The sequence below is a fragment of the Vicia villosa genome, unplaced genomic scaffold (genome assembly GCF_029867415.1).
Source record: "Vicia villosa cultivar HV-30 ecotype Madison, WI unplaced genomic scaffold, Vvil1.0 ctg.000089F_1_1, whole genome shotgun sequence".
Taxonomy (NCBI): domain Eukaryota; kingdom Viridiplantae; phylum Streptophyta; class Magnoliopsida; order Fabales; family Fabaceae; genus Vicia; species Vicia villosa.
The window spans coordinates 785,121-809,358 of record NW_026705008.1 but is presented as its reverse complement, the minus strand read 5'-3'; the positions used below and the strand labels follow the sequence as shown (position 1 = coordinate 809,358).

The 24,238-nt window shown below is 30.5% G+C and overlaps 1 protein-coding gene across 1 annotated transcript; it reads left to right on the top strand.

Annotated features, from left to right (window-relative positions):
* Positions 1–1,008: 1,008 nt before the first annotated feature.
* LOC131623938 (sulfite reductase [ferredoxin], chloroplastic) lies at positions 1,009–5,336 on the top strand. The gene is made up of 8 exons (XM_058894938.1): positions 1,009–1,338; positions 1,595–2,374; positions 2,454–2,750; positions 3,291–3,488; positions 4,119–4,253; positions 4,356–4,472; positions 4,575–4,733; positions 4,846–5,336. Exons 1-8 carry the CDS (start codon positions 1,177–1,179, stop codon positions 5,062–5,064), a joined length of 2,067 nt encoding a protein of 688 aa, XP_058750921.1. The 5' UTR covers positions 1,009–1,176; the 3' UTR covers positions 5,065–5,336.
* Positions 5,337–24,238: the final 18,902 nt, after the last annotated feature.

Below are 24,238 nucleotides of genomic sequence, written 5' to 3'. Positions count from 1 at the left end.
ACAGAAAACTTAACAGTGACGATGATCTAAGATGTGGCAATGGTGATGTTCGACGGCAACAACAACGACGAAACTGAATAACAAAGAACACTGTTGATGATAATGAAACTTTACGGTGATGGTGATGACAATCAAAGACACGATGATGACGGTGATGATGAGGACGACGACAAATAAGTTCCATGATGAGCTGAAATGCACGACGCTGAAGAAGATGAAAGAAAACAAAAGTAATGTTTTTTTTTCTTCCATATTTAAATACTTTGTTATGTTTTTTTAAATAAAGAAATACAATTTTGACTAAGTGGCAAGGAAAGAGATACTTAAATCAATCCAATGGCTTATAATTGTTGAAAGATAGAAATGTACTCCCTGAGTCTCACAGTGAGTGACTCATTTGGAATAAAATGATGTCCTAAAATGAATGACCCATTTCAATTTTCAATACACTTTTTCTAATTTTACCCTCTAATTATTAAAAAGTTCATCATTCCCGATACACGATAATAGTATTATAATAAAAATAAGGGTTTTGCTAACTAGTGCCCTTAGGGCAATGGTTAAGCATTCAAAAAAAATATTTTATAGAAAATTTAATATTAATTTAATATTTCAATTTTCGAGGTATTAAATACATAAATTACTGAGATAAATTTACTGTTTTAAAAGTCTTAACCATTGTCTTGAGGACACAAGTTAGTATTTTCCTAAAAATAATATTATCTCTCTTATTTTTTTTAAGATTTTCTTAATCTATGTAAAATAGTATGCTTGATCACGGGATGGAGAGAGTGGAATGCAATTGCCGCTAAAAAGTTAGGGATCCTTTTCCCACAAAGAAGGAGCGTGGTGCGTGAGCGCGTACGTCAATCAGTCAATAACCGAATAAATATAATGCTCCACTTTAAATATGGTCCCGTGGTTAGCACGTGGCTGCGCACACCCACACAAAAAACAAAACCAATTTTGCCTTCGCCTTTTCAGTCAATCGAACAATACAAATTTCATTTCATTTCACTACTAGTGGTATAAAGTTGCGTTAATTCATAATTGAATACTCAAAAGCAGATATTATTTGCCTAAAAAGCATCTAATAGCACTCACTCACTCTCACACTGTGCTCTCTCTTTCTCTCAGAAACAACGCTACCGAAAATCGAAAACCGAAAACCCTCTCATGACGACGTCGTTTGCAGCAGCGGCGCTCAGAGACCCTAAGCTTCAGATCCCAACCTACCATGGCTTACGCTCTTCCTCCGCCGCATCTTCTCTCTCCCGCAATGCTCTCTCCATCCCTTCATCCACTCGCTCCTCCTCCCTCATACGCGCTGTTTCCACTGTTCGTATTCACCTTTCGCTTTCCTTTTTCAGCTTCTTCCAATAATCTCCGATTATTAATTATCCACTTTCATTTCTTGAATTGACACCTCCGTTAATTATATTTTTTAAATTCATGTAATATTCTTTAATTTTATATTTCGAATAGTGAATTTGAGTTTCATTTTGATGAGTTTGTTATGAACTGTTATTAAGCTGTTGTTGTTGATGATTATGATGATGCTGTTGTGGTTGGATTTTATTTTATTTCTCTGTAGCCTGCAAAGTCTGAAACAGTTACTGAGAAGAGGAGCAAGGTTGAGATATTCAAGGAACAGAGCAATTTCATAAGGTATCCTCTTAACGAGGATATGTTGAATGATGCGCCGAATTTAAGCGAAGCTGCAACTCAGTTGATCAAGTTTCATGGTAGTTATCAACAGTACAACAGAGACGAGCGTGGTTCGAGAACCTATTCGTTTATGATACGGACTAAGAACCCTTGCGGGAAAGTTTCGAATCAGCTTTACTTGACTATGGATGATCTTGCTGATCAGTTTGGAATTGGGACGCTTAGATTGACTACTAGACAGACGTTTCAGCTGCACGGTGTTGTTAAGAAGGATCTTAAGACGGTTATGGGTTCTATTATTAGAAATATGGGGTCGAGTTTAGGTGCGTGTGGTGATCTTAATAGAAATGTGCTTGCTCCTGCTGCTCCGATTGTGAGGAAGGATTATCTCTTTGCTCAGGAAACTGCAGAGAATATTGCTGCACTGTTGACTCCTCAATCTGGTTTTTATTATGATGTTTGGGTAGATGGGGAAAGATTTATGTCAGCAGAACCGCCTGAGGTAGTTCAGGCACGAAATGATAATTCTCATGGTACAAACTTCACGGATTCACCTGAGCCCATATATGGAACTCAGTTCTTGCCAAGGAAATTCAAAATTGCAGTTACCGTGCCAACTGATAACTCTGTGGATATTCTCACAAATGATATTGGTGTTGTTGTTGTTACTGGTGATGATGGGGAGCCTCAAGGATTCAATCTTTATGTAAGACTATTTTAAATGACAGTTCATTTAAAGTTTTTTCTGCATCAGTCTAACTGGGATTTTGCAATTATTTTTGCAGGTTGGTGGGGGGATGGGAAGAACACACAGGATGGAAACCACTTTTCCCCGCTTGGCTGAACCATTGGGTTACGTGCCAAAAGAGGATATTTTGTATGCAGTGAAAGCAATTGTTGTTACACAACGAGAAAACGGGAGAAGAGATGACCGCAGGTATAGTAGATTGAAATATCTGATCGACTCTTGGGGAATAGATAAGTTCAGAAATGAAGTCGAGCAATATTATGGCAAGAAGTTTGAACCTTTCCGCAGCTTGCCAGAATGGGAATTCAAAAGTTATCTTGGATGGCATCAGCAGGTTGGTTCTCCAGATGAGTGAATAGTATCAATGTATTTATGCTTGCTTGTAGGTATACTATTATTGTTTGTTGATTGGTTGTTGATGCACACCATTCATAGTTGCATAGACTTCCATGTGATCAGAAAGTGGGTGGACAGGCTTTTGACATGTTTGATGTCTTTTCATGGATTTAATAGCTGATATGATGACAATGGTTCTTCATACATGCCTTCTCACCTCCAAAGTGTACACTTGTTTCAGTTCTGTTTTATCTGTAAAGGTATGCCAAGCATAACATATAAACAGACAAAATATCGGGCTGAGTACTTAAATGAAGCTAATAGTTAGTTCTGATGTTTTGGTGCATTTTAAATTTTTCCGTAACCGTACCGTAAATATGCATATAATTTTTTGCTGTGTGCCTATGTGAAAGAACTACATATCTCCTTTATATGTGGCAAAGTAACCTGCAGGTAGCTCATTCCATGATGATATTGTCTTTGGCTAAATTGTAACTCTGACTTTATGTATGTTGGCTCATTGGGTTTTATCTTCCAGGGCGATGGTGGTTTATATTGTGGGCTTCATGTTGACAATGGTCGTATTGCTGGAAAAATGAAAACGGCATTGAGGGAGGTTATTGAGAAGTATCATTTGAATGTTAGATTAACTCCAAATCAGAACATCATATTGACTGATATTCGAGCTGCATGGAAACGTCCCATCACAACCATTCTTTCTCAGGCTGGTCTGCTGGTAAGATGTCCATAGCTTAATTCTTACAGAGAAATAGATATACCCTTGCCCTGATTGTTTATATTAAGCTATATTTGTTAATAAAGTATGCAGTTGGCTTATCCCTGCGTGGTTGACATTTGACATTGTTTTTTACCCCCACATTGCGTCATTTAGTGGTCAATTAGATGGTGCATTTAGAAGACGTGTAAATTGTGCTTACAAGTTCCACATTATATTGATTATTCCATTAAGAAAAGGATGTTCATTTGTATCTTATAGGTGTTTATAAATCTGATTAGCTGCTGCTTTTGTGATGACATATTTTCTATGGGGTCACTTTTGACTAATGCTTATATATAAGGAATTATGGAAACCAATTTTTAGAGATAATCTAAGTTACCCTAAATTACTCTTAGCCACAGTCAATATTTTGCAAGATATTTGAATATATTTTGACATAAATTTACTTTATTATATATGGTTGAACTTTAGTCAATTTCTTAAAGATCACTTTTGCTTGACATCATGCTAATTGTTAGTTATGTTTTATTACATTTTTCATTATTAGATCACTTACTTTATTATATATGTTTTATTATTTCATTTTTCATTATTAGACCTATAATAACTCTGTTTTGCTGTGAATAGCAACCTAGGTATGTAGATCCCCTTAATATAACGGCTATGGCATGCCCTGCTTTCCCATTATGTCCCCTGGCAATTACTGAAGCTGAACGTGGAATACCAAGTATTCTTAAGCGGATCCGTGACATGTTTGAGAAGGTATTGTTGCCAGATAAAAGTCTAATTCTGAAGTATATGACATTATTGATTTGATGGAAATAACTAATTAAGAAACTTTCTAATTATCTCATCCCAATTCAGGTTGGTCTGAAGTATAATGAATCTGTGGTTGTAAGGATAACTGGCTGTCCTAATGGTTGTGCTAGACCATATATGGCTGAACTTGGACTGGTTGGTGACGGCCCAAATAGCTACCAGGTTTGTTAATCAGTGGTTCAACCCAATTACGGTTAGTTGAAAATTCTAAAAGCTCACCTTGATCACATCTTTCCCTCTCTTTCTCTCCGGATCCTGATATAGGTTTGGCTTGGAGGCAGCAGTAACCAAACATCAATAGCGCGGAGTTTCATGGACAAGGTGAAGCTTCAAGACCTTGAAAAAGTTTTGGAGCCATTGTTTTATCATTGGAAGCAAAAGCGTAATTCTAAAGAATCATTTGGCGACTTTACAGTTCGACTGGTATATTTGACCTTTATGTTTTTTGTTGCATCTTGGAGCCTTCTTTTTAGTTTTCTTTTAAAAAAATATTATTGGTGTGTTTAGCCAAAATGATACCACTGTCTGTTTATAGGGATTTGAGAAGCTTAAAGAATTCATTGAGAAATGGGAGGGTCCAGTAGTAGCACCAACAGCACGCCACAACCTGAAGCTTTTTACCGATAAAGAGACATACGAAGCAATGGATGGGTTAGCTAAGCTTCAAAACAAAAATGCTCATCAGTTGGCCATGGAAGTTGTCCGCAATTATATTGCTTCCAACCAAAATGGAAAAGGTGAAACATTTAATTGATTAGGCCATTGAAGATGTATGTGATGTTGCATTTTGGTTGACTGGGAATGGCTACTGAGCAAAACTCTCAGTACTGTTACTGTGTGGTAACCCTGAGGATAGACTGAATTAATGTTTGGTTTTTCGTTACTTTTTTGTATAAAACAAGCTTTCAGCTAGAGTCTTTTGGTACTTTATTTTCATTTAGAGCTTTTTTGAAGACAGAAATAAGCCTCTATTTCTTTTTGAGTTTGCACAACGTCGGGTATTTCTTCAATTATTCCTGTTTGGTATGATCTGTTGCTGAGTTTTGTTTTTATTCCTATAAAGTCAATCAATCTGAATAAGGATTTAATAATTGTAATGATAAGATTAATAGTCACTACTAGTTACATACATATTATGGTGCATCTGAGAACCATATGATGTGTTTGGGCCAGAATGCAAATATTTTAATTTCTCACGATCCATGTGAACTTGCTCCGTTTTTACTTTTTTTTATAATGGTGTTGATGATAATGATTTCACTGACATTGTAAAGGAGATGGTTAGAGTGGAATGAATTTTGATTCATGGAGCATATGTTTGGGTTCAATCTTTCAAAATTTGTGTTTACCGAAATAAGAAACTTCTGCGAGGTCGTATATAAATTTGACGATATCATAAATTGATAACATTTAAAGCTGATGAAAATGACTTTGATGAAGAAATGGTAAATTTAAAAACACCTGACAATTGAAAAGTTATGAAGATGTGCAAGTAATCGAATAGAACTACACATGAGAACAACAGTTTGGCAAGACAGGAAATTGACAGGATACACGAAGAGAGAAGAAATTGACAGTTAAACTAACAAGAAAAATAAAAGTGGCTAATAAGTGAACTGATGAGAAACAAAAAGAAGCCATTGATAATAGGTGATTTTTTTGGAGTTTATCAATGAATCTTTTAGAAAAACAGCCGATTATATCATATTTTTATTTAGGTTTTGTTCGGAAAAAAATTGATAGATGATAAAGTAAAAATAGGTGTTGACTATCAAAAGTTATAGTTTGGGATGATAAAATCGGTCATCCGTCCTGCCTTATGTCCGTCAAAAAAAGAGCGGGACGAACAAATCTGCTAAGTGAAAATGAGCATACAAATCTAATTCGCTCCGTCAAGATGGTGAGTTGGCGGACGGCAGATTTATCCGCCTATCTTTTATTTTTTTTAATAGTTTAATAATTTTTTTTACTTTTCAATTAGATTTTTCACTTATTTTTTAAAATAATTTCTTATAAAAGATATTTTAAACATATTTTACTTAAAAAAAATTACATATATTTACAAATAAATATATAAAATAAAACCATAAAAAAATTAAAATTACTAGAATTAAATTAAAAATGGTGGAAACAAATAAGCGTGGCAGACAACATACTTTGAATGGGCGAGCTTTGGTGGAATCGAAATCTCAATCCAACCCGCCATTTATGGTGGGTGAGTAGACCGGCACTACGGGCCACGGCCCGTTTTGTCACCATTAGTTATAGTTGATAATTGATAATTTAGAGTCAATGATAGTTAATAATTTAATTTAAGAAATAACTAATTTTTGATAAATTAATTGTTATACTAAATGATATAAAAAGATATTTTTAATTAATAAATAATTGTTTCATTTTTTATATAATATTTTAAAATTAAGTTTTATTCGATCAAAATAAATGCATTAATAAACATATGCAACATTTTAGATATGTGAGTAGTATTAAGATTTATTTTCTTCGAATAACCAACTTTTTCAAATAAAATATCTAAACAACCACAATTCTCAATTATTTATTAAAGTAACCATGCTTTTTTTTTAAAAAATTCACATGCAAAGAGAAGGCGCCACTCCCTCTGACACGTGCATTTAAAATTTAATTCATGCATCATTGTCTCTAGGGCGTGCACTGCTGTCATGTCAATGCATGTGGGGCATGCTTTGTGTATTTAAGAGCAGGCGCCAGAGCGCCATTCCTTCTGGCGCATGTGTTGCTTTCCTAAGAGAAGCCGTCATTTCCTCCGACGCCTATGCCGTAATGTTTTTTTTATAAATAGGTCATTCATTCTCCACCATTATTGACCCATATTTTCATTTCATTCGTAAATCTTTCTTCAAAATGCCTCACATTATTAAAAGAAATGCTCAATTTTTTTATTTGTCATAAAAGCCTCCGATGAAGATTCGACTTTGGAACATTGAGACTTTTGATAATCTTGAGAAGAGCTTGATCTGTTGGTTAGACAAATACATTCAAGACAGTGAACAGATTAGAAGAATCGATAGACTTGTTACGATTTTCAACAGTAATGGATTACATAGTGTGTGGGAGTCAATTAAAATTGACAGTGACTGCCTTGTTATGATGTATGGATCAGATGATATTGTCCTGATGATTGTAATCTCTTAGATATGTTGTTGTGTTTAGTCTTTTATTTGTTTTTTCGTGTTATTTTTTGCGTGCTGGTGTTTGTTTTGTTGTATTCGATATAGAATGAAAGTTGTATTCGATATGAATTGAAAGTTGTATTCGATATGAATTGAAAGTTGTATTCAATATGAAATTTCATGGTTACAAAAAATAAATTACATATCAAGAGTGCATACAATAATCATGTTGCAGAGCTTGACCAACATTGGAACAATTTTTTCCGATTGTGTCCGGGTTGATAACATGTACTGCATAATCTTACCATTTTGAATCACCTTAGACCAGAAGATGTATTTCAACTATACTACTCATCATCTCGTTAATTTAGTTTTAATATTAATAATTTATTAATCCAATAATTTATTTTTCCTCTACAGTTTATCTAGAGGCCATATCAACAATGACCAGGTTCACTACTGTGGAGATGCACCATAGTGACCGACAATGGCATAAACTTAGAGTTGATGCCCAATGAAATTTTAACGATTAGAGATATTTCGTTAAGGATGCGCGTAAAGAGTGGAATCGCCATCATCAACGAACCATAAACGGACCTATCATGTCGGAAGAATCTTAACCAGCTCAAAATTATATGAATTGGTATAGATCGGTGACTAGCCAATATTTTGTGTTTGACCCGAGGTATTTGATCTACTTATGCATACAAGGTTTGTCATTATACACCCAACATGATTACCTACCAACAACCAACTCTACAATATCACCAACCCACATACACCCAACATTCAACCCCACAATAGGGATGTCAATTTGCATATGTTAAAGGGGATCCATGTGGAGATTATCTGTTGGGAGCTCCGAAGTTGGGGATTTTTTCCTCCATAGGGACGAGGATGGAGGCAAAGGTTCCCCCGATGACACTTTGGGGCGGGGATTGGAAAAGTATCCTCCGCCTCGCAGATTCTCTGACCCCAATCATATTATTTAAATTTTATATTTTGTATATTATTTAATATATAATCATATATATAATTTAACATGTTTTTTTTTTTACAAAAAATATATTAATGTATTAGAAAATAAAGAGTCATTAGTGGATGAATCATTTTTGTTTTGTTTTGTATAATGTATTATTTCACTACTCTAATTACCAAACCCTAGAAAAGTGTATCCAATACATACAGTGTACATGTCGTATCCTCCTTTTATTTTCTCAACTCTTTGTCTCCTTATTCATCATCTCATAAGGGGTTATTGTTGTTTTTTTTGCTTATGTATTGTGGCATTACATCATGGTTGTACAAGGGCATGCATTGTAGCAACAAGTTCGGTTGAATATTTATTTTTTTTTATAGAAAAAAATAGAAACAACCAGTGCTTTTGCATTTTTTAATTCTAAACAAAGGAAGAAAAAAACTAAATATTAGTGTTACATTTTTGATAAAAAAGTAAAGAAATTTTTTTAAGATTTAATATCTGTGGATCTCTGTGGAGATCCGTGAGGATGGGGATGGGGGGAAATATTCCTCCGTGGCGGGGATTAGGGATGGGGACGGGAAAAAAATCTAGGGGTGGGGAAGGGAGCGGGGAAGCATCCTCCGAACATTCTTTGCCCTGTTGACATCCCTACCCCATAATATCAATATCCCACCTACATCTAACAACCAATTTCACAACATTACCAAACCACATACACCCAACCACACACCATTACCAAATCTGCGATCAATTCATGCCACACACCCAATAGTAAACCAAGAACACGACACATACCAACAACCATATGCCAATGAGGCATATGATGTCACTCCATCCTACCATAACACCCAACCAATATACACCCGAACATCACACTACAAAAGAACCTAAACATCACACAACCAAAGCACCCAACCATCTTATACCTATCAAACACCACAACAACCATTACAACGTTTCCAAAATGAATCAATGCCATAATTCAACCAACCAAACCACCCAGATATAACCTAACCAACACGACCCAACTACAAGGACATGAGCACCAATATCCATTACGGTAACACAGACTACTGAGGAGGTATGATCAACAATTGGTTAGATGACACTAATACCCTAGGAACCTCGCACCAAATGCCTCAAGCTTAGGAGAATACTAGGAGACTCCAATCACATTAATAAAATCATGGGAGGCCATGACGACAAGCGAATGCGCCGAGGTGTGGAACCAGTGGGCGTTATGAACGAGCAGGTCATTAAAATTCTCTTCAATCGTTGTGTAGTTCTATTTTATGAAATAATGTGATAATTTAATTTTATTTAACATTTTATTTATTATTATTATTATTATTATTATTATTTTGTTATTAGGTTAATTAAAAAACTAACCAAATCTACATAGACGTCAGGGTATTGAAAACTGCTCTTAAATTTCAAAAACATGCGCCCATAGCTTTGGCATGATACTAGTACATGCACCAGAGATTTTAGAGAATGGGTTAAATTTAGAGTGCATGCGCCGTCAGCATTGGCGCATCCTCTTGCATGCAAATTTTTTTGTTTGAAAGTTGGGTACTTTGGTGAATAATTTGAAATGTTGGTTATTTGAGTATTTTATTGGAAAAACTTGACTATTTGAAAAAAAAATTCTAAAATTAAACATAACACACACACACACTTAAAAGTTAGACCACATTAAAAAATAGTAAACATCTCAAATAGACTACAATTACAGGTCTAAAAGAAAGAAGTAAATGTTATGAAAATAGTTATTTAAGTTGGTTTAACAGGTTACAACAAGTGTGTAACCAATTACAACAGAAGTGTAATCAGTTATCACTCCTTCAGTAGTGTTTAGAATCAAACAGAAGCATCATTTAATCTGTTACAACTTTTGTGTAATTTGTTACCACCCTCCAGTTTTTCAGTTTTTTGAAGTAAGTAACTTATAGTAATTGATTACAGGTTTGGTGTAACCGATTACAGGGTTACAGAGTTTTCTTTTCTCATTAGTTGTTAGCTACATTGTTTTGTATGATTATTTAAATACCCATGTTGGGTCATTAATAAAGTAACACCATATTTTTCACCCTAATTCTCCTATTCTCTTTATCTCTCAATTATTCATCATTATCTTGTGATTGAGTTTTTTCCTAACATTTGATATCAAGTGCCCTTTTTTCTTTGATTGAATACTTAGTGTGTGAAAATGCTTTCCATCTCCAAAGAATGTATTCCTGCGATTCTCCCAATTCTCGATGCAAATAATTATAACAAGTGTGTAAACAAATGAATGTGTTGTTTGGTTATCAAGATGTTCTTGAAATGATTAAGAATGATATTAATCCACTTGTAGAAGGTGTAATGGTTGCACAAAAGAGGGCACACAAGGAAGAGAGGTTGGAAAATTTTAAAGCTTTGTATCTCATTCATCAATATGTTGGTGCTGACAGCTTTGAGAAACTTGGTGATTGTACATCCTCAAAACAAGCTTATGAAATCTTGGAGAAATGTTATGCAAGAGCTGATAAGGAAAAGGTGGTGAGGTTACGAAATCACAAAAGGAAGCTAAAATTAATTCAAATGGAGGAGAAAAAATTACTACAAAAATCACAAGATTGGTGAATCAAGTGAAAGCGTGTGGGGAGACAATCACTAAGCAGTATGTGGTTGGTAAAATCTTGAATTCGTTGATGTGAATATTCGATAATGTAATGGTTACTATTGAAGAGTCCAAGGATCTTTCAACCATGAACAAAAAAGATTTGCAAAGTTCTCTTGAGGCTCATGAGTAGATAATGGAGGAGAGGAATGTTGACAAAGCAAATGTTAAAGTTGCTTTGCAAGCTCATTTCTTTGGAAGGACAAGAAGGTGAAGGGAAAGTGGTCCATGAGTAAATGTAGAGGAAACTACCACAACAATGGTGGGAGAGATTCCCAAAATTCCAATAATTCAACATTTCAAAAGGGTGAAAGAAGCTACAACAAAGATGGTGGATCAAGCAAAAACAAAGGTGGCAACAATAGAGGAATATGAGGAAGATGGAGAAATGACAAGAGCAACATTTAATGTTACAATTGCCAAAAAATTGGACATTTTGCTCGCGAATATCATGCCAACAAAAATGATCCACAAGAAGTTAAAGCAAATTTCTCAAGGCAAGAATATGATGAGACCATACTGTTAATGGTGATTGCTGAAGCATAAAATAACACAGAAAAATGAAGCCAAATCCGTGTACAATCACTTGAAAACATGATGATGACTACACAAGAAGATGCTTAATGCAACGATCAATGGTTCCTAGACTCCGAGTATTCAACGTGATGGAAAAGAAGAAGTGGTTTGTTAAAATTAATCAAGCATGAAATAACAAGATGAAATTCGCGAATGATAACACAATTGCAGTAAAGGGTATCATCGACGTATTAATCAAGAGGAAGAATGGTGAACATTCCTTAATTAAATATGTGTTTTATATTTCGGGAATCAAGTGTAATCTTTTAAGCATTGGTTAATTACTTGAAAGAAATTAAAAAATTCACATTGAGAATAAAGTGTTGAAAGTTATGGATGCAAATGGGAATTTGATCCTAAATGATCCCATGGCTCAAAAAAGAACCTTTAAGGTTTAATTCAAAGTAATGGAACATAGATGGGTTGCAACAGCTGCTAGTAGGGAAGAATGGGTACAACACTATAGGCTTGGGCACTTGAGTTTCAATGACATCAATGCTATGCAAAAAAGTAACATGGTTACAAGTAGGAGTGCAAAAATGGGCTTGACCCATTAGGCATGCCCGTTTTACCAGCACTTTAGTGCGAGCGGGCCAAGGATTTAGACCCTCACCCTCTAATGTGACCTCCCCGCTCCACCCTGCTTTTTATGAGGGCTTTTGAGGGCACATGTATTTACATGAATTTTTGTATTTTTAGACCTAAAAAGAGAGGTGCCAGCGGGCCCGCCCCGCCCCATTTTTAGGGGGCGCGCCTAAATGGGGTGGGCATGCCTGTTTTCCACCCCTAGTTACAAGGCTGCCATTGATCAATATGCCAACTAAAGTTATGAATAGTATGTACATGCCATGCAACACCGAGGCAACTTTAGCAAAGATGCAGGATGCATAACCAAGTGTCATCTTGAGATAGTGTATTATGAGGTTTGTGGACTGATGCAAGTTGATTAAATCGGAGGTAATAAGTACTTTTTCAGTTTCATTTATGATTTTAGTTTAAAGTTTTGGACTTACTTGATCAAAAGAAAAGAAGGGGTGATGGAAGTATTCAAGAAGTTCAAATCCAAGGTGGAAAGACAAAGTGATCACAAAATCAAAACTCTAAAAATAGATGGTGAGGAGAGTATGTCTCAAATGAATTTGTGAAATTTTATGGTCAATAAGGCATTGTATATGAGACAATGCCACCTTATACGCCTCAACAAAATGGATTCGTCGCGAGGAAGAATCGATCGATTATGAACATGGTGAAAAGCACGTTGAAATGGAAGGACTTGCCAAAATAATCATGGAGGAGAAGCGGTGTCCACAACTGCATATTTGTTGAATAAGTGTCCAACAAAGAAGCTGAAAAATATTACACTTAAAAAATCTTAGTCCAGATTCAAGCCAAAAATGAGTCACTTGAAGGTATTTGGTCAGTTGCGCATAAACATGTTCCAGATCAACTTAAAAAAATCTAGATGACAAGGGAAAGTAAATGATACTTGTTGGGTATCACTTTACGTGTGTCTACAAACTCTATAACACACTTAACAAGAAGATCATGATTAGTAGGGACGTTATTTTTGATGAATTGAGGGACTGGCAACATGTTAAAATTAATTAAAATGGTGTAGGAGTTGTTCCTGAAGTATTTGAAAATGAATAAAATGCAGTTGATGAAGTCCAAATTGAAGGAATTGTTAGAAAATTAACAAGGAAAAAAGGCATGCTGCAAGTAAACGACAATGGTGATCTCATCCATTTTGTGCTCATGGATGAATTCGAACCGGTGAAAACGGAGGAGGCTTTGAGTGATCCAAAGTGGATATGTGCTATGAAGGAGGATCTGGAGTCAATTAAGAAAAACAAGACATGGAAACTAGTTGATATACCTCAAGGAAATAAGCCAACTGGTATAAGATGAGTGTACAAAGTGAAGGCAAATCCCAAGGGTGAAATAATCAAGCATAAGGCTCGCTTATTTGCAAAAGGATTTTGGTGAAGAGAAGGCATGGTGAGAAAATTTATGGGGAAGCCAAAGGCATCACACTTGGCAGCAATCAAGATAATTCTAAGATATGTCAAAGGTTTGATTGGATGCATAATTCTATTTCCCACAATGGATAAAGGTAGAAGTTATGAATTGTTCAGTTATACCGACTCAAACTTGCGTAGAGATAAATATGATAGAAAGTTCACTCCAGGACACATCTTTATGTATGGAAAACACCAATCTCTCGATGTTTTAAGAAGGAACCAATTGTGGCGCTCTCTTCTTATGAGGCAGAGTACATTGTAGTGTCTATATGTGCGTGTCAAGTTGTATGGTTGATGAAGGAGCTATGCAACGAAGAGTATGAAGTTATGAGTTTGATGATACACAACGTTTCCATTATAAACCTGGCTAAGAATCCCATTGTACATGAGAGAAGCAAACACACACACACACACACACACACACACACACACACACACACACACACACACACACACACACACACACACACACACACACACACACACACACACACACACACACACACACACATATATATATATATATATATATATATGAGATTTTACTACTTATAGAGAGCTTGTGAGTGAAGGAAAATTGAAGTTGGGGTATTGCAAAAGTGAAGATCAAGTGACCAGTTTGTTAACCAAAGGAGTAACATTTGAAGTGTTTAAGAAACACATGAGTATGAAGGACTTGTAGAACTTGAATTAAGGTGGTGTGTTAAGAAAATAAAGTATTTCAGATTATAGAAGTCACTAGCTTGTTGTATCCGACTACATGTTTGGTGTGACCGGTTACAGGGTTGCAAAATTTGTTTTTCTCATTAGTTAGTTAGCTACATTGTTTTTTTTTAAATCTTGGTATCTGGTCTTGCGACCGACTAATCCAAGAGGACCAATCTCTCAGTCCACTCTCTGTATGGACTAACTGAGAACCTTGAGAGCAACACACTCTCAAGACCCAAGCCTCCACCAAGTTAGCTACATTGTTTTGTATGATTGTTTAAATACCCATGTTGGGTCATTAATAAAGTAACATCATATTTTCACCATAATTCTCTATAATTCTCTCATTCTCTCCATCTCTCCATTATTAATCATTATCTTATGATTACGTTTTTTCCAACAGTAAAAACACACACAACAAGGCGACGACAATACTGTGAAACAAAACAAATTCATTGTTTGGATGACGTCAACCCAAACACCTTGAAAAGTGTTGATCTTAATAAATTTAAAAAGAATCAGAGATTAGAGACAAGTCAAACCCCCGCTAACCAACAATTTATAATAAACTCTTGTTTGTTTTTCATAACAAAACAATCAGTTCACAAAGTAGACTGAAACAATTCTACGGAGAACCATCCAAACAAAAACAGTGAACAATAGTACGCTCGAGAACCACCTCAAATTTATGCATCAACGCCAAAGATAGAAAAGAGAAAAATCTCTAACCGAACAAAAGTGTGGTACAGAGGAAGGAATTCATCACACCATTACTTGTGAAGACCTATACAAACGATATATATATATATATATATATATATATATATATATATATATATATATATATATATATATATATATATATATATATATATATATATATATATATATATATATATATATATATATATATATAGTAGTAAAATTTAATAAGTTATATTTATCTAAGATAATAATAAAAATAAGTTATATTAATCTAAAATAATAATAAAAATAAGTTTTATTAATTTAAAATAATAGCATTTTAATATTAAATTCAATTATGTAATTTAAAATAATAATAAAAATAAATTTATTAACTTATATTCCACAATAAAGCTACAGTGTTATTACATATTTATTTTACTTCAAATTATAATAAAATATATAATATAAGAATGAATTTTTGTTAAAATAATAACAATATAAATGAAAGAAACAATAACAAGTCTAAAACTTCAAACTAAATTTTTTAATCTTATCAATGGCACTCTTAAACATACATGCATAGATTGAGAATTTCTTTTTTAATTCTTAAATTGATGAAGATAATAATGAAATTTTGGTCTCAAATAAAAATAAAAATTCATCCAAGAAAATTAATGTATTTTGTATCTAGAGCCAGTCCAATAATTACGCCTGAAATATTATTATATGGTGTATGTGTATCACATAAGATTGTAAACTAACAGTTAAATCAGCCTCTGAAGTTTTGGCAGTTACCTTGGTCAGAAATAATTGTATTGTATAGGTTAGTTTGGAAATGAGAAGGACCCCAATGCATCGCTAGTTTTCTTCTTCTAGTTGTAATTCCCTCCGCATAAAATAAAATGAAATACTTTTTCCTGATTTTTTTTTTTAAATTTCTAATTTTTTTTCTAAAAATAAGAAAATAATTTTTTCATGAAAATAATATTCTGAAAGAAATTGACTTAAAAAAAATTCAAAATATAAAATTGATTATAACTTAGTTAAAAATACAAATTGCTTCGAATCAGTTTTTTTTTTGGCTTTTCACTACTGATATAGTCCGGTTCAGGGTCAGTTCTGACATCAAGCGATTTCAACCCTCTGCTGACTGCAGTTGCTGAAAATCAAACCGTAATTCTTCATACAAAGTCTAACGCCAATCACCACTGAACTCAAACTGTTGTAAAAATTAATTACGTTCTATATTAAAATAATTATTGAAAAATAATTATTGAAAATAGTTTGGTTGACTCCACTTTATAAGTCACATACACATCTATTAATCAAATTTTAAATTTGAATACCTATTAGTTTGAATTTTAATATTTATTGTTGTTGTTGTTGAAAATGCTTTTTAAAACAACATGATCATTTTAAAAATGTTTTTGTTGAGAATCGAAGCAATGGGTAAGCAACGTTTTAGTTCGGTTGTCAATGGCCCGAGGGGAAATGTGATCACTTTCAATGACATCCTACCTTACCTCGTCCTTTCAACTCTTCAACACAATAGAAATAAAATTCTATATATCTAATATATCTAATAGTGTATATTTCAATACTATTATATGTACATTTTATTTAAACATATTAGCTATTTATCAATTAGAAGATTTAATTGATTAGTGAAAACATAAGGCTAGTTCGATTTTTAATTGAATAATTAATTATATATTTAGTTAATTGAGATGAGCTCAATTTAAGTGAATGTAAGGATGATCCATTTTAAAATGATAATCTATCATATAAGAAAAGTCTACCATTTCCTCATCTCTTAGCTATGCCACATCAGCCTCTCTTCTCACAAAATTCCACATCATTCATTTCCCATTGTAGGATTGAACTTTAAACCTCCAACCTCTCATGATCTCGCAGTTACAAATTATTTACTTTCTCTGGCCATTCACATTCACAACTGCTTACAGCACTAATGACCTCATATAATGTTTCTGCCTTCCAAGCCCTCCACCTTCCACGTTCCAAAACACTTTTATCATTACTATATATAACCATCATACTTTCACAGTATCTATCATGTTCATCAAACCTAATCGTGGAAAATTTTGGTTTATACTATTTTTGCAATTACAGTCATTCCCACGACTATTCATGTGGAAAATTTTGATTTATACTATTTTTGCAATTAAAGCCATTCCCACGACTATTCATGGACAAACCGGAATTTAACATTTTTTTCTTTCTTTTCTTGATAGAAAATATCTTTCATGTTATTTGCAGGTTGAATTTGTAGTGTATCATTCTGAAGTACTAATTGGCGTTTCATGTTATTTGCAGGTTGAATTTGTAATGTATCATTCTGAAGTACCAATTGGCGTCACTCCATAGTATATGGTTTGTTTTTTACATGGGTTGTTTCCAATCCCTATTTTCTATTTTTAGTAACAATTTAAATATTGTCTTAATATGTGTTTTGGATTTTTTTCCTGGTGCAGACAGTAGAAAACATGTCTATACGATTCGTTTGAAATAAATATTCTTTTTTGACTGTCCCAAAAGTTTGAGCTGTAGAAGTAGAAATCAAGTTGGCTGGTGTCAATATACAATGGAGAATCTGCTTGAAATTACTGCGTTATGCTTGCGCAAGTTTTGTCAAAAATGTAGATATTATACTATGTAAATAACATGATATTTTATATTAATTCATAGAATGAACTTTAATTTTTTATATTTTAAGTGCAAATATTAATAAATAAATCTTAATTGATTGATTTTATGTTTGAGTGATATTTATATTAAATCTTAGTAATTATAGAAATTGTCGATATTATAATATGTAAATAAGATAATATTTTATATTAATTCATAGCTCTAAAGAATATTTTAGTTAGGTCAAATTAAGAAATTAAGGTTATCAATATATACAAAGTTAGTTTTATAAAATATTATTTATATTTATTTATTATTAGGTCGAACAAAACAAAAAATAAAGATAAAATATTACAAATTAAAAATGTATACATAATTTTGAAATTTATAAGAAAATAGAATCAAAGAAATTTATAAGAAAATAGAATCAAAGAGTAAAAAAAAAACATTATATTTGTTTAGGTAAATAAAGAGTTTTGAAATGAAAAGACATAAATCATTTACCTATAAAAAAATTAAATATCATAATCATTTTACTTGATTGCAACTTTAATTTTTGATTTAATCTGATTGCAACTTTTGATTTATTATTTTTAATTTTTTGATTTAATGTGATTACAATTTTTAACTTCTTATCCATAATAATCCAAGCATTATGGTCGATTTGAACGTGATTTTAAAGAATGGTTTGTTGAAATAATGAAGCAGCACACCTATTTTCTTGATATGGAAATAATTGGTATATTATTGCAAATTTTAATAAATAAATTTCATTGATTAATTGATTTTATCTTTGAGTGATATTTATATTAAATCTTAGTAGCTTTAAAAATTATAGATATTATAATATATAAATAACATAATATTGTATATTAATTCATATAACTAAAGAATATTTTAGTTAGGTCAAATTAAAAAAATTAAGTTTATATATATATATATATATATATATATATATTTTATAGAGTTAGTTTTATAAAATATTATTGATATTTATTTATTCTAAGGTCGAACAAAAAAATAAATAAATATAGAATATAATAAAATATTACAAATTCAAAACATATACATAATTTTGAAATGTATAAGAAAATAGAATCAAAGAATAAAGAAAAAAACAGTATATTTTTTTAGGTAAATAAAGAGTTTAGAATGAAAAGACATAAATCATTTACTTATAAAAAAGTTAAATATCATAATTATCTTTAGCAATCATTGATCAATTGATTGCAACTTTTAATTTATGATTTAATACATGTGATTGCAACTTTTGATTTCTTATTCTTTTAGTACTTACCATATGTATATTTAAATTATTAGATTTGAGAAAATATTGTACTTTTATATCTTACAAAATTATATTGTTTTTAAAATATTGTATGATTTACCTAAAAATAATATAATTTTGAGTAAATATTGTACTTTTGTATGATTTGGCTAAAATTATCTAACTTTGTAAGATATAAAAGCCTTTTTAACGACCCATACCTTAAAATCAGTACGTTGGGAATAATTTAATTGATATAGAATCAATACATTAAAATCATATCAATTACTTACCAATATCTTAATTGGTATAAAATAAATACGTTACAAATATATTTAGTACTCCAATTATATTGATGTTGTATCACCAAAAATTAAGTGAATCATATTATCATTAAAAATTAATAAATATAATTTATCTCACTTGATTTCCTTCAAAATTATTTAATAGAAACTTTCCAAAATAATGAATTTATCAACATAATTTTGAAACCAAATTTCATATGGTTAGAGGATTTTTAACCTCTCATTTAACAAAAGGATAAATATTATTAGATACATATTTTAATAAAATGTTTTAGGCATATCATTGCTTTTATATATTGTATGGAGTTTTTTGATAAAAAATTCATAGATATTATTATAAAAATAAAGTATATTTTCAAAATATTTAAAATACAACATGTGCCATCGTCATTCTCTGTATAGAAAAACTAACTACTATTTTCTATTTTCACTTTAATAAGATTTCTTACTAGTACTACTTAATTATTTAAAATATAAAATATGAAAGTTATATATATATATATATATATATATATATATATATATATTTTATATATATATATATATATATATATATATATATAATATGAATAAATAGTAATAGAATGAAACATAAGTAATGTATGAATAAGTAGTAATAGAATGAAACATAAGTAATATATGAATAAATAATATCAAAATTGTATGATATTTTTTATTAATCATACAATTTGTTTGTCATTTATAAAATTTAAAATTTAATTGAACAAGTTCACCAATAATCAATATATATATTTATCTATATATAATATAATATAATTGAAATATTACCATTAAAACTTTAATGGGTCAATTCTATCCAAATACAAAATAATATATTACGGATACACACGGGTAATTATATGGTACACACATATGGTACTGATATTAACACATTTAATTAAATGTAATAACGAGAATAAGTTTACAATTGATTTAAATAGTTGGCTTAATTGCAACTTTGGTCCCCCTATTTTGTCTTTTTCTCGATTTTAGTCCCCCATTTTTAAAACCACGATTTTGGTCCCCTTTTTGAGTTAAATGAGAATAAATTTACAATTGATTTAAATAGTTTTATAAATAATTCCAAAACAAAAATATTTATATATAGGAATAATTAACTATTGATTCAAATATTTTATATATGGAATAATATATTTGATTTGTAAATTGAGTTTAATCAATTATATTAAATATTTATTATTAATTGTATTATATAATTTGATAGAATATTTCTTCATTATAATTTGTCAATTTCTGATTTTTGTTATTATAAAAAAATTTAATTATCATCAAATATTTTTAAACAATGTTAAAATTAATTTATTTTTGTTTCAAAAATATCATCAAAATATTGAATATTAATAGAAACATGAAGTTACTGATAAAAAAATTGAATATTAACGGGAACATGTAGTTATTAATCAAAATATTGAATATTAATAGAATTTTTTTTAATATTAATGGGTACATGAAGTTACTAATCAAAATATTGAATATTAAAGATAATATTAAATTACTGATCAAAATATTAAATGTATTGAATATTAACGGAAACATGAAGTTACTGATAAAAAATGGCATGTTAACGAGAGGATAAAGTTACTGATCAAAATATTGAATATTAAAGAGAACACGAAGTTATTGATCAAACTATTGAATATTAACGGGAAAACAAAGTTATTGATCAAACTATATTGAATATTAACGGGAACATGAAGTTATTAATCAAAATATTGAATATTAACGAGAACATGAAGTTAGTAATCAAAATATTGAATATTAACGTGAGTATTAAATTACAGAGCAAAGTATATAATATTAACGGGAACATGGAGTTACTGCTAAAAATATTGAATAATAACGGAAACATGGCGTTATTAATCAAACTATTGAATATTAACAGGAACAAATTTGAAACATTAACAAAAACACGAAGTTAGTGATCAAAATAATGAATATTAATGGGAACTTGAAGTTATTGATCAAAATATTGAATTTTAACGGGAACATGAAGTTACTGAACAAAATATTGAATATCAACGAGAACACGAAGTTACTGATCAAAATATTAAATATTAAGGGGAACATGAAGTTACTGGTCAAAATATTGAATATTAATGAGAAATGAAGTTTATTGATCAAAATATTGAATATTAGTGGGAACACGGAGTTACTGATCAAAATATTGAATATTAACGGGAGCACGGAGTTATTGATTAAAATATTAAATATTAACGGGAGCACAAAGTTAATGATCAAAATTTTGAATATAATCGAAAATATTAAGTTACTATCCAAATTTTAAAAATTAACAGGAACAAATTTTGAATATTAACGGGAACACAAAGTTACTAATCAAAATAATAAATGTTGACGGGAACACGGAGTTATTGACAAAATATAGAATATTAACAGGAACATTAAGTTACTGATAATTTTTTTGAATATTATCGGAAACGAATTTGGAATATTAACGGGAACACGAACTTATTGATCAAAATAATAAATATTAACGAGAACAAGGAGTTACTGATCAAAATAATGAATATTAACAAGAACATGAAGTTACAGATCAAAATTTTGAAAATTAACGGGAAGAAATTTGAAATATTAACGGGAATACGAAGTTACTTATCAAAATAATGAATATTAACGGAAACATGAAGTAACTGGTCAAAGTATTTTTCTATTAATTATGCATTTTGAATGAATCATTATTATAAATGGAGTTTGTAGTGGTTTCTCATTGGCCTACAAGACAGAGTTGATAGTTTGAGATTGGGCTGATAGTTTGTAGTTATAATTGAGCCAAAATAATTAATTTTCTCCTTAGCTAGCAAAAAATAATCGATTCTCCTTAGCTGATAGTTTGAGATTGGGCTAATTGAATTATATAATTTGATTGAATATTTCTTCATTATAATTCGTGAATTTGCGATTTTAAAACTTTTCCTTCATTATAATTTGTTAAATAAAATATTACTATTTTTATAACTTTTTCAATTTTACCCAAAACTTAATCTTTTACTAATATCTTTTATTTTTCTCAATTACAATGCGCAAAAACGACAGGTACCCGTGCGAACGCACGGGTAAGACACTGGTAACCTTAATTAACATATTATCTATTCTCCTCATTTGAAGAGGCCTAAGGTATAAAGAATTTAGGTTGATAAACAACTAGAAATCAACAAATGCTCATAATCCGTCTTCATTTCTTTGTATTTCTTTGATGAATACCGTCGTAACTACTTAGATATCTTTTGGACTTATCCAAATATTTATGTAATCTTTAATACATTATGTCGACTATTTATATGCATATGTTCATTTGTCTATTTAATTTCAAGCTGATATTTTCATCATCAATGGATTTTTCAACTCCACCTATCCAAATTGCTTTATATTTTCTCTACTTCTACATTTATGGCAACTCCAGAAATTCAAAATTCATTCACCAAAAAATTATTTATTTAAATATTTTATATGTAAAAAAATTTATTATTAATTTAAATCTATATTTTTAATTTTCTATTTAAAATAAATATATTATCTGAATAAATACACGTAATAAATCAGAACCCGTACTTTTGTTACTAGTTGCATGTAAAAATTAAAACAAAGATCATGTAATCTTATTTAAATACTTTCTTAATTTTTTATATACTATTGTTTTGTTATTAATATTGCGTGCCTTTAAAAAAAGAGCTTAAAGATTGAGTTTATATAGTAATACTAGTAAGATACCCGTGCTTCCGCACGGGTAAATTTATTTAATATTGTATGAAATTAATTAGATACATATAAATTTTTAATAAATGATTTAATTATAAATGAAAAATATTATATAAATTTAATTATATTAAATAATTATATAAAAAAAGAATATGGAAGATGAAGATAAAAAAATGAAATTTTAACATTTAAAAATAAAAATTAGATACTTTGTTGATAATGACCCGTGAAAAAAAATTTATTTGATTCGATATAAAATATATTTAAATAAAAATGTAAAATAAACAATAATCATATGAATTTAATTGTATTAAATAATCTTTAAAAAAAATCGTGAAATGAAGAAAAGAAAAAAAACTTAAAAATAAAGATATTATCTCTCTAATAAAAACAATGATTGATTAAAATAAAATAAGTATTATGTTGATAGTGACCCGTGATATGACAATATTTTTAAATTTATTAAAATTAAAAAATAAATTATTTTTTAGAGTTGATACATAAATAGAGAAAAAATTTAAAACGAAAGTAAGAAAGTGTGGGAAGAAAATTTGAGAGAAATTTGAAATTTTAATTAAGAAAGAGAAAGTGTGTAATGAATAATGATCGATTAAAATAAATTAAATATTGTATTGATAGTGACCCGTGAGATAAATAAATATTTAATTTTATTAAAGTTAAAAAAAATAGATTATTAATAATTTTTGTGATTAAATGAAAAAAAAATTAAAATGAAAGTAAGAAAGTGTGGGAAAATAAAATGTTAAAGAAATTTGAAAATTTAAGTAAGAGAGAGAAGAAATGTGTTGGGGAGAAAAAGTAGGTTATTGAAAAGTTAAAAAGTTGGACCAATGAGAGGCCGACAATTGGCGCTTAGTTATTGAAAAGTTGAAAAAGTGATATGTGATTTTGTTAGTTACCGAATTACCCTTTTTTGTTTGTAAAGAAATTTTTAACTAAGGACATAATAGTCAGATTGGTCAATCTTTTATTATTTGTTTGTATTATTTGTTTGTATAGTAGATTGCGACTTGACTCGGATATCTCATATATTTATATTGAAAAGACGTGTTAGACAACAAAGCAAAGTTTCTTAAATAATAAAATAATTCTATTTAGAAAGTTGCAATAAAGAATTATAATTAGCAAATTGGCATCTAACAACTTGCTCAGGAAAAGACAACATG

What these genes read in the sequence shown, in the direction of transcription:
- LOC131623938 (XM_058894938.1), top strand. Translation starts at nt 1,177, where the DNA reads ATGACGACGTCGTTTGCAGCAGCGGCGCTCAGAGACCCTAAGCTTCAG. An exon ending in CTCAAGGATTCAATCTTTAT is followed by an intron (nt 2,375 to 2,453) that starts GTAAGACTATTT and finishes TTATTTTTGCAG; the next exon opens with GTTGGTGGGGGGATGGGAAG. An exon ending in ACGGCCCAAATAGCTACCAG is followed by an intron (nt 4,473 to 4,574) that starts GTTTGTTAATCA and finishes ATCCTGATATAG; the next exon opens with GTTTGGCTTGGAGGCAGCAG.